This window comes from Rhinoderma darwinii, chromosome 1 (assembly GCF_050947455.1).
Source record: "Rhinoderma darwinii isolate aRhiDar2 chromosome 1, aRhiDar2.hap1, whole genome shotgun sequence".
NCBI classification, from domain to species: Eukaryota; Metazoa; Chordata; class Amphibia; order Anura; family Rhinodermatidae; genus Rhinoderma; species Rhinoderma darwinii.
Genome location: NC_134687.1, coordinates 446941216 through 446953143, shown reverse-complemented (window position 1 = coordinate 446953143; position 11928 = coordinate 446941216). Strand labels below are relative to the sequence as shown.

Here is an 11928-nt window from a genome sequence, read left to right as displayed (position 1 = left end):
AGATTTGAAAAAATTGGCCTAGTCCATAAGGCCAAAGCAGGCTTAGTCATTAAGGAGTTAAAAGTGCTTCCTGCACTCGGTAGCACATAGCACTATGCATTATAACAAACCGCCGCTTGCGAACCCGTGTGTTTATTTTGATAAAAGTGCCGTGCCTCTCTCGCCGTGATGTCATGGGGAGATAGTAAATGACCACGCCCACAAAGAACACGTGACCCAGTCTGAACAACGCGCTTGCGCGTACCTTGCGGACCATATCGTGAACGCGCGTCGTGCTCGTAATTCCGGAGCGCGTACCCGTGGCCTCTCCGACAGTGTTAGTCCGGTGCCCGCTGCATGTATCTAATCGTCTGCTATGGGCCTACCTTCCTGGGATAGCCGTCCCCTTGAAAACTGAAATCTGGCCGACATGTTGTGTGCACAGCCGAACAGCCGTCGCTGACAAACACTGGGCCGGAGCCCCGACCCCCCTAAGGAGACGCCGCCATGGCCGAGCAGACCTATGCGTGGTAAGAGGCCGGTGTGGTGGGGATGTGACTGATGTTTTGTAGCTGATGCTACTGATGGGCCGTAACGACTGGGCGTAGGGGTTTCGGCTGAAAGGGCTTTGTTTGGGCCCCGAGGGGGCTGTGTACCGGGGGCCGTGGTGGGCAGTACAGAGGTCGTTGTGGGCCCCAGTATTCGGTGGTGACATGTGTGGTGACCGCGGGCGGATGCGGTGGGCAGGATAGTCTGCGGGGTGAGGGTTGTGTGGGGAGGATGGCGTATGATTCTACTGTACGATGATCATTGTGCTATTGATTGTACCTGCCGCCTATGGAGCCGCCGTCTTTGTACGCGCTGTGCAGAGCCTATTTGTTGTACAATGAGGGGTTCTCTATATGTAAACAAAGGTCTTATACAAGGATTGTGCCAGCCCCTGTGCCATCTCCAGGTGTATGGCGTTGCTTTATCACTGTGCTCATTGATTCTACCAGTGAGCTATTCCAGTCTAAACTCCCGGTATTATGTTTTATAAGGGTTTAAATATTTTAAAAAAAAAATCAGCAATTATTTGGACAACAAAGCCCAGTGGATGCGCGGCCACACAGCAGCCTTTTTTCTTTCTTCATTTCCCTTTAAGGCCAAGTTCACACTGCACCACAGGGTGTTCCTGGTGGGGCTTCAGGAACTGGAGTGGACACCTTTTTAGGGTTATTGGCTACACCCAGGGGCTGTCTAGATTAGAGGACTAGCTTGTCAAAAAGAACATGGTCACATCCATAGAGATTATATTGTGATTAACAGGAACTGAAATAAAAAACAAAACCAGAAAAAACTTGTCAAAACTAAGTACAGTATATGAGTGCTTGGTTCTCTTTTACAATCCTGCTGCCTGTGCTGAGCAGCTTTTTCTACCATATGATGCCCAGCCTAATGGGATTTCCTGTGTCAAGTAGTAACCCAGCAGGACTTCTTCTTTGTAATGTTGAGCTCCGATAGTCCATGTAAATGCAGCGATGTTGGGTGCATATTGTGAAAGTTTATGCATGCCTGTGGGGCATACAGGCACAATGTGTGGCCAAGCCATTGAGTGCTGCCTAGGGCAGGAAGGGCATTCACATCTAATAATGCGTTTACTTTCATTTTTTTTGGGCATGATTGCATTGAGTTGGCAATCATTTAGTGTGAATTGCACATTATGTCAAACTTTTATTGTGTCCCTTTACCAATAATCTCACAACGTGGCACAGCAAGGTTGTGCGCGATTTCTATAGGATGATTATTTGCTGAGATACAATGGGCATATCTGGTAATACTGGCATCCCTGAAAACACCAGTACACAAATGAGAATGCGTAGTGTTATGTGCAGTTTATCCCCCTTAGGCCAGGATCACACATGCAGTTTTTGGCTCAATGTTTCAAGCCAAACACAAAAGAGAGAAGTTGCATCTGTCTTTTCTTTACACCTTTCCTTCCTACTGGACTTCTGGCTTTGGCTCAAAAAAAAACTGGATCTAAATTGTGTGTGTGAACCTGGCCTTACAAGGCTCATGCAGCTGCTCAGCGCGAGGTTGTACCTGGCATTGTTCATAGCTTTGTTTTTTCAGAATATTGGTGAAAAACTTTGAATCCATGACGTGTGATGCAACTGGAAGGCAAACTTGAAATGCATTTGTTTGTGTTGGTAGCTAGGTTTTCTGTAGGACTTGTATATGGTGCTTGGAACAAATGCCATTCTTTGTAAAGCAGTTATGCCTAAAAATGTGTATATGCTAAACTTCCCCATCGTACGGCTGAGGCCACCCCCTTAGTTTGGACATTCTGCTTGCGGCCAAAACAGGGTGGTTACCTCCATAAATACTAGTGATGCAGCAGGTTTGAAGTGGCAGCGCCTTAATTAACCTTTCATATTTGGTTGAATAACTCTTGAGCTGGATAACACGATAAAGTGGGTGCAGCAAGTCATGAGAAGAGAGCACTGAATAGGGATATTTCAAATATGTGCAGAAGGGGTTAAATTGGTAATAGTCAAGGGTGGCCACTATACAGCCATTCCAACCAGAGTTAGGGGGGGGGGGCTGTTTCAACTTTCCTTAGAATTCTGACAGCTGCAAATAAATACATACATTATGTGTGGGGTTTTTATGGAGCGTCTGTACATGACCCCATTGAATTCTGTTGGCAGCACAGGATCTGTGTGAAATGAATTCCGAATACCCGCGTGCATAAGACCTTAGTTCTTTAGCTATTCCTCTTTGTGGTAAAGCTATGGCCTCCATTACAGCTTTTATAAGGGTTCCAGCTTTCCCAGGCACCTGAATGGCAAATCTGGCTAGATATGAAGCTCCCACCTCTATATCACTGTGCACCTAGGGACTTTGCCATTTGATGGATGACATCCTGTGTCATGGTGGTCACATTGTTTGTAGCCTATCTTTCCCAGAAAAAAATATAGCTGCTGAATTGAGGGTTTACCAACTTGTCAGTATAAGGCTTGGTTCACACGAGCATGTTCGGTCCGTAATGGACGGGACGTATTTCGGCCGCAAGTCCCGGACTGAACACACTGCAGGGAGCTGGATTCCTAGCATCATAGTTATGTACGGCGCTAGGAGTCCCTGCCTCTCCGTGGAACTGCTGTCCCGTACTGAAAACATGATTACAGTATGGGACAGTTGTCCTGCAGAGAGGCAGGGACTCCTAGCGTCGTACATAAGTATAATGCTAGGAGCCCGGCTCCCTGCACTGTGTTCGGTCCGGTACTTGCGGCCGAAATACGTCCGTCAATTACGGACATAATGACCTCGTGTGAACCCAGCCTTAAGGTCATTTACTTATATTCACATTTTCCACGTTGAGGAGAGCATGTGACCGAAAGTCCCCTGATGTGCTCCATGAGAATTGAGCGCTGGTGCGCATGCTTGACCAGCGCTCCATTCATTCCTATGCAGCTGGCGGAGACATACCATAGAAATGAATGGAGTGATGGCCGAGAATGCACACTGGTGCTCCATTCTCCTGAAGTACTTCGGGGGACTTTGGGTCCCCGGCTCTTCTCATCGCTGGGAGTCCCAGTGGTCGGATTCCTAGCGATCACAGGTATCCCCTATGCTGTGGATGGGGGATAAATGTGTTTTGTGGGAAAACTTTTAAATACTTTTGCTTGCTTATCTGGAGTGTCATCCCTGGCATTATGTATATATTTCTATGTTCTGCCTGGGAATTGGCTGTAGTTTTTATATACCAGCCTTTTGAGTGTATTTTCTTACTTTTGGGGGTCACGTGATCTTTATTCTGACTCTGAAACCTACAGTGTCTGCTGTAGAAACTGAAATTGTGTCTCAATGCAAGTCTGAGGGCCTCGATGTGAGTCTCCTAGACTTGCATTGACACCCTGACCTCCGGTTTCTACAGCAGACGCTGTAAGGGTCAGAGTTAGGCTACATTCACACGAGCGTATCAGATTGACGCGTGTGAATCTGGTCCGTGTGTTGCTTTATGCATCAGTGTGCTTTGCGTGTGGCATGCGTTATTCACACACTCGCAGAGCACATATATTATTATTTTTTTATTGTTTTCAATTGAATTAGATGCGCAAATCACGCACAGCACACGGATGTGCAGCCATGTGCGTGGTTTTCACACACCCCCCGACATCAATGGGCGCGTGAAAACGCACCAATACAGGACATGCAGTGAGTTTCGCGCAACTGACTCTCGCTGCATGAAAACTCCTGCATTTGTGAATGGCCCCATTGAAACCAATGGATCCGTGTGCTGCGCATGATTTTCCATGTGCAGCACACGGACGTTATTCACGTTCGTCTGGATGAGCCCTAAGGAGTAACCCCCAGGCGGCCCGGCACAAAACGGCTACAGGTAAAATAGATAAGGTAAGCTGTTACACTACATTTCACCACATGTTAAAACAGGGGGGTGGGGGACTTAATTAAAGCAGCACTCGTCCCAGCCCTTGTTTGTCCCAGGGTGTGATATTTTCTTTAGAAGATGAATGATGTCTAGTCTTGCTTTGATGGGACTATGATGCTAAGGTGTAGATAGACCAGAGTGTTTCCTGTCCTCATTGGCTAATCAAGTAAAAGTCAAGTACTTTATTACTCACCTCTTCAAAAAACACTATTTATAGGAAAGGTGGATCCTTCTCATAGGTGAGGTTCTCTTTTAACAAAGTATAAAAACAGGTAATTGCCAATTAAATAGTGTATGTAATAGGACATTACGATTGTTTGAGATACCATTATAAAGTGGCAGGGTTATCATGTTCTTAAGGGTTTATTCAGACGAACGTATAATACGTATAATAATTTTTCGCGTGTCACGCACCCATTGAAGTCAATGGGTGTGTGAAAGCCGCACACGGACGCACTTCTATGCGCCGTGCGTGATGCCCGCTACAGTAGTCAAAACTATATGAATTAAAACAAAAGCATCACGTGCTTTTCTGTTTACAAACATAAAAACAGTGTCATAATGATGCCGACTGCGCGAAAATCACGCAGCCGCGCATCATACGCTGCTGACACACGGAGCTTTTATGGACCTTTTGCGTGTGCAAAACGCACACGCTCGTGTGAATCCGGCCTAACTTTGTGTCAGGATTCAAACCCGGAGACTCCTGTGTTCCTGGCACTAGCTCCTCTTCTTCTTGAGCCACTGGTGCTGTTGGACAGCTCTAATGCTGGATTTATGCTGGGTTCACACTGCGTTTTTGTTGCGTTTTTAACATGCATTTTTGTTTTTCTAGGTGAGCTCCCATTGAGACCACCAAAACGAAAAAAACGCATGTTAAAAACGCACAGTGTGAGCTTAGGCCTCTTTTACATGGGATTGTTTTGGTCTGTTTTTGGAAGCCAAAACTAGGAGTGGGTTAAAAACACGGAATGGATACATATCTTTCCATTGCCCTTCTTATTTTCCACTCCTGGTTTTGGCTTCCAAATACTGATGCAAAATGTATTGGCTGGAGCTCCTTGAAATCAATGTGTGCACGGTCCGTGAATTGCGGATGAGATTCCGCGGCCCATCGGCACCATAATCACGGTCTGTGCATGAGACTTTAGAGTATACTCACACGTTGCAGTTTTTAAAGGCACAACCAGAAGTGTATTCTGATAGAGAAGTAGAACCTTTCCTATACGCTTCCCCTTCTATTACGATCCACTCTGGGCTGTGGCTTTACGAACTGCACTGTGTGAATCAGGCTTTGTGTCTAGCTTCTCTTTGATTCCTGCCACTCTAGATACCATTAGGGCGAGTTCACATGTAGAGTAAATAGTGCTGATTTTCCGCAACGGAAAGTATGTACTTTTTTTTGTTTTGTTCCTCTTCTGTTTTTTGCAGCGGACGTTTTGGCTGAAAAACTGCACCATAGTTTAGTGCGTTTTTTCAGCCGGAACTCCCTGTAGCCGCCAGAGCGGTTACGCTGTGGGCTTTTACGCAGCGTATCCGCCCCGTTGGTATGTAGTCCAACCTTGATTGCCTAATTGGTCTCACCAGTGTGACTCCTGCATAAGCCTAAGGGCGGATTTACACGAACGTGATATACGTCCGTGCAACGCGCGTGATTTTCACGCGCCTCGCACGGGCCTATATTAGTCTATGGGGCCGTGCAGACAGTCCGTGAATTTTACGCAGCGGGTGTCTGCTGCGTAAAACTCACGACATGTCCTATATTTCTGCGTTTCTCGCACATCACACACTCATTGAAGTCAATGGGTGCGTGAAAATCACGCGCACCACACGGAAGCACTTCCGTGGGACGCGTGTGATTCGCGCAACAGCAGTAAAAATTATGAATGAAAACAGAAAAGCACCACGTGCTTTTCTGTTTACAAACATAGTGTCATAATGATGGCGGCTGCGCGAAAATCACGCAGCCACGCATCATATCGTGATGACACACGGAGCTGTTAAGTGCCTTTTGTGCACGCAAAACTCCGCATTTTTCTGTGCAGAAATTCCGCAGCATTTACAGTAGTAGCAAAGTGAATGAGATTTAGAAAATCTCATGCCCACGCTGTGAAAAAAAACATAAACCGTGCGGAAAGAGCTCTGCGGTGCGTTTTTCAATTCTGCAGCATGTAAATTTATGCTGCGTGTCCTGTGCGGAGGCGCTGCGTGTCCTGCACGAATCTGGGCTGCAAAAACTCATGACATGCCGTTTTACTGACTTATTTGCGGATTGTATGGCCTGCTCAGAGGGTTCCAGTCTGCCCGATCGTTTCAGCCACTGAACTCTGAATCTGCCACCGTCCTTCACAATGTGTATTCTTGCTGCTTTTTTCCCCTCAAAGCAATTGATGAAAAAAAGTCATTTTTTCCACCCATTTCAATAAAAAAAATATTGTGCAAATTATTCTCTGCGGCCTACCTTTACAAGCTCTCACCTGTGTTATCTTTATTTAAGAATTTTTGCATATGGAACGGTTTTGCTCAAGCTAAGGGAAACCAGTAAATCCAGTCAGATGTGCTTACTGTCGCACATAGAGATTTTCCAATATTTCTGGTGTTTATTTGTGCATTAGTGGGGTCATTCATGGTCCTGATGGCCTTGGTGGGTAGATGATCCTCTTCCTGATGGTCCTCGTGCACACGGCTCCAAACAACCTGGCGGCCCTGGACGTTTGTGAGTCTCTACATAGCCTCAATATACCAACAATCTCATACACACAAGGTTTTTATGTTGGATTCCATATGAATCCTACAGAGTACTGTACAGAGACACACAAGGTGTCTAGGGTTCATATAGAATTGTAAGGCCCTGTTCACACAGTTTTTTTTGCCGCCGAAACTGTGGCTAAAACGGCGGCTAAAACGGCTGCAAAAAATGGCCGAAATTGGAGGCGTTTTTTCCCCACAAGAATAAAAAAACGCTCGCGGGAAATCAATGAGACGGAAATGAACGCGTTTTTCGGCAAAAAAACACTCGCAGTTTTACACTTTGTCTGTTGAGGAAATAGGGAAAAAACTGTGGCAAAAATCACGGCAAAAAACGCGTGTGGTGCAAAGCCACTTAAAAAAAAACAAAAACGCGAAGCTGATTTTTCCAGGCAGAATTTTTTGCCTGCAAAAAACGCAGTGTGAACAGGGCCTAAGGGCTCTATCCGTGCTGCCTCTGTGCACATGGCTCAGCCATATGTATGAGTCCTTCATGTCAGAAGACCTTTACCTTTTGTATTTTCACCCTTGAAGTGCCATTGAACAGTGCAGAGATGTGTATTTGATAGTAGACCATCTTTTCTTAGAACTGTGTTGTGCTGTTCCTCTGTTCTTATAAATACATTTACAACTGGGTGCTACCATTCCCTCTGTCAAAGGGATGTGTCACCACACAGTCTCGCTCAGAGGCTATGTTCACACAGGGCAGATATGCTGCGTAAAAGTAAACTGCAGGGAATTTCATCAAACTGTGGCACAATTTTTTGGGACGGAATGTCAGCTGCGGAAAATAGCAGGTAAAAAAAAACAAAAACAGATACTTGGCCGTAGCCATGGCAACACGTCCCTCTGATGTTTCATCCCATGTGAACGCTGCAGCCTGTAATTGGCTGAAGCAGTCACCTGAGAGAAAACGTCATCCCTGGAGGCTGGACTGGACAATGAAGCAGAGATTTCTGGGGAAGTATAATCTCTAGTCTTCTTTTTTTTTTTTTTTTTTACGCAGCGTGTGGATGAGATTTGTTCAAATGTCATAGACTTTTCTTCTACTGTATTTCACTGCAAATTTCGCAATGAGATCCATTGCGGAAAATCTGAAATATTTGCGCTACCTGTGGACTTAGTCTTACACCGCTAACAGCCAGATGTTAATATATTTCTGACTTTTTAGGAGGAATAAAAGAGGACAGTCACAAAGCAGAGCTCTAAGAAAATGTGCTACAGAATTATTATTTCATGAAGAATACAATTATTAACTAAAAGAAACCTTTCAGGAACGGTGTCGTGCCCCAGGAAAAGATGCTACGTTGTGTTTCTGATATCTTTGTATTTTACATCTGGCAGTTCTGCAAGTGCCTCATGCATCAATAAAACTGACATAAGAGGGTTCTAAAAACCTGTCAGTGGCAGCGCCATATTAGCTTCGACCGTTTCTAATCTATCTTTCAAAAGTGGCGTGGTTTGTTAGTTGCAACTGGCACAATAAATGTATTAATGGCTGAAGACCATGTTGTGTTTAGAAAACTGTACATCCGTTTTGACGCTGCGTAGAGCGTATGCCTGCTTCACAGCAGTTGGTCTTCATATTGTTCCAAAGCTCATCCCAGCGACATTATTCATACATGAGTCCCATTGTGAAGAAGATTAGTGTTTAGTTACAATATAACCTGTTCAGCTAGCCACACATGCAGTCCTTCAACATGATCATTGTCCAGATTGGCTGCTTTCACCAGGTCATTTCTAGTTTCTTATTAAAGGGGTTGTCCACCTTCTGACAACTGATGACTTATCCACCGGATCATTCATCAGTATGTCATCGGTGCGGGTCAGACAACAGGACCCCGCAACGATAAGCTGCTCCGGTGGCCTGCGGGAGCCGGATGTTGTGGCACATAATGCTATGGACGGAGCCCAGACGTAGTTGGCTCCGTACATAGTATAGCGGCCATGCTGCAGAACTCCAGGTCTGCTCCTATTCACTTGAATAGGAGCAGACCTGCTGCTCGGCCGCTATTCCGTGGCCAGAGCTAACAGCTTCCGGCTTGTAGGTCTGGTGCACGGAAGCACCGGACCAGCTGATCTGTGCGGGGCCCAGATGTCGGACTCCTGCAGATCATGTACTGATGACCTATCCGGTGGATAGGTCAACAGTTGTCAGAAGCTGGAAAACCCCTTTAAATGCTACTGAGGTACCATATCATAAATTAGTTGTGTTTAGGGTGTGTTACTATAAAATGCGAGAGCTGCAAGATCAGTTGGAATTTCACAGGAACGCTATCATAGTCTAAAGTTATCCGATTTTAGACCCCCTTTGGTTAAAAAAAGGGAGAGTCATGTATTTTAACTACTTTCTTTGGGTTTATAGCCTTCAATAATGTGTACGATTCAGCGATTTAGACGACTTGTTTTAACTAACTGTTCGTGAGCGTCGTGAGGAAATAGGTGTCAGATGACGGCTATCTAAAGCTGTGTTCACATCGGCGTTGCCCCTCTGTTGAGGGGTTCCGTCTGGTTAACCCCTCAATGGAGAGGCAAACTGAAACCGTAGCTTCCGTTTCCCTCACCGTTGATCTCAATGGTGACGGAAGTGTTGCTAAAGGTTTCCGTTTGTCACCGTTGTGACAAGGTTCCATTGTTTTGACGGAACCAAAAGCACAGTCGACTTTCCGTTGAGGGGTTAACCTGACCTCAACGGAAGGGCAACACTGATGCGAACCGGCCCTAAAGTGTATGGGCACCCTTTTTTAAATTTTTTATCATTGATCTTGATTGTGCCGCTGTAAAAGCATCTTTATCAGCAGCACAATCTGCAAATGCCACTTGTAGCAACATTCATGATTGGCATTGCTTCCTAGTGCATGGCTCTCAATATTTATGTCCATCACATCCACAGCAATGGCTTTTAGATTGAAAAATCTGTCCATGGAAAGGCACCTTTACACAATACCTATTTGAATGTATGAGTGACCGTATAGTACAAGATTGTTCCAACACATCGTAGCGGTCATGTTGTGTCTTTTTGCTGCGACTAATGTGATTTCACAAACTAAGTGTTTTGCCATGATTTTGCGATACTCTTGGTAATAAACTGCTACAACCTCTATTTCTGAATATAACCTAATAGAGGAGGGGCGGAGGGGCTTCTGAATTCTATGTGCCCTACTGGGGTCAGTTCACACGTAACGTGAATGTTGCAGATTTTCCACAACAGATTTTGTTGCGGAAAATACACAGCGTAATACAGTAGCTGCAGAGTAGATGAGATTTGAACAAAAATCGCTCAGAAATTAACATGGGGTGCATGTATTTAATCCGCAGCATATCAATTGTATTTGTGTAAATGCTGTCTATTTGTTGTGGGATCTCCATATTGAATTCAATGGGGAGGTAAATCCTGCAACAAACAGCAGCTTTGGTCTTTTTGCAGCGGAATTGCAGCGATTCTGCAGCAAAAAAAAAATATCTTTATTTACCCAGAAGTCTCTTTCTTCGTCCAGGCTGGCCTCCCGGGATGACGTTTTATCGCATGTGACTGGTGCAACCAATCATAGGCTGCAGCGGTCACATGGGATGAAACGTCTTCCCAGGGCTGCAGAGCATCAGGACGTCTAAGGGACGCGTCACCATGGTATATATTTTATTTTTTTCTATGCAGTTTTCTACAGTGGACATTCCAGACGGAAAACCACCACAATTTGGTGCAGTTTTTAGTCCGGAATTCCTTGCAGCACACAGGGCTGATACGTTGTGTGCTTTTACACAACGTATCTATCCTGTGTAAACAGCCTTATGGTGGATGGAGAAGGATTGTCCTGATGGGAAAACCCTTTTTAAGGCTATGTTCACACTGGGTATTTTGCCGAGTTTTTTGCCGCGGAAACCGCGTAGCAAAACTCGGCAAGAACGGCCCGAGAACGCCTCCCATTGATTTAAATGGGAGGCGTCGGCGTCTTTTTCCCGCGAGCAGTAAAACTGCCTCGCGGGAAAAAGAAGCGACATGCCCTATCTTTGGGCGCTTCCGACTTCAATGGGAGGCAGAGAAAGCATATTTCGCGCTGTTTTATGGCCGCGGGTGAAAAACGGCGCGAAAAACGGCGTGCAGGGAGCGGAATATCTGCCTCAAAGTTCCAAACGGAATTTTGAGGCAGATATTCCTCCCCCAAAATACTCCGTGTGAACATTGCCATAATGTAGTAAGTAGAAACATTTTTGAATTATTTTTTTTTGCATAGAACTGCACAATGCTAATACCACATCATAGTTACATAGTTACATAGTTACATAGTTAGTACGGCTGAAAAAAGACACATGTCCATCAAGTTCAACCAAGGGAAGGGAAAAGGGAAGGAAAAATTTCTACACATAGGAGCTAATATTTTTTTGTTCTAGGAAATTATCTAACCCTTTTTTAAAGCCATCTACTGTCCCTGCTGTGACCAGCTCCTGCGGTAGGCTATTCCATAAATTCACAGTTCTCACTGTAAAGAAGCCTTGTCGCCTCTGCAGCTTGAACCTTTTTTTCTCCAGACGGAGGGAGTGCCCCCTTGTTTTTTGAGGGGGTTTTACAAGGAACAGGATTTCACCATATTTTTTGTATGTGCCATTAATATATTTATATAAGTTAATCATGTCCCCCCTTAGTCTTCTTTTTTCAAGGCTAAATAGGTTTAATTCTTTCAATCTTTCCTCATAACTTAAATTCTCCATGCCCCTTATTAGCTTCGTTGCTCTTCTTTGTATTTTTTCCAACTCCAGGGCATCCTTTC

General features: G+C 45.1%; 1 protein-coding gene across 1 annotated transcript in view; it reads left to right on the top strand.

The window, feature by feature from the left end:
- Positions 1-233: 233 nt before the first annotated feature.
- The window catches only part of SPPL3 (signal peptide peptidase like 3), a 72629-nt gene continuing 60934 nt past the window's right edge, over positions 234-11928 (top strand). Inside the window, exon 1 of the mRNA XM_075831426.1 lies at positions 234-509. Within this exon, the coding sequence (XP_075687541.1) occupies positions 487-509 (23 nt within the window). The 5' untranslated portion in view covers positions 234-486. The remainder of the gene's footprint in view (positions 510-11928) is intronic.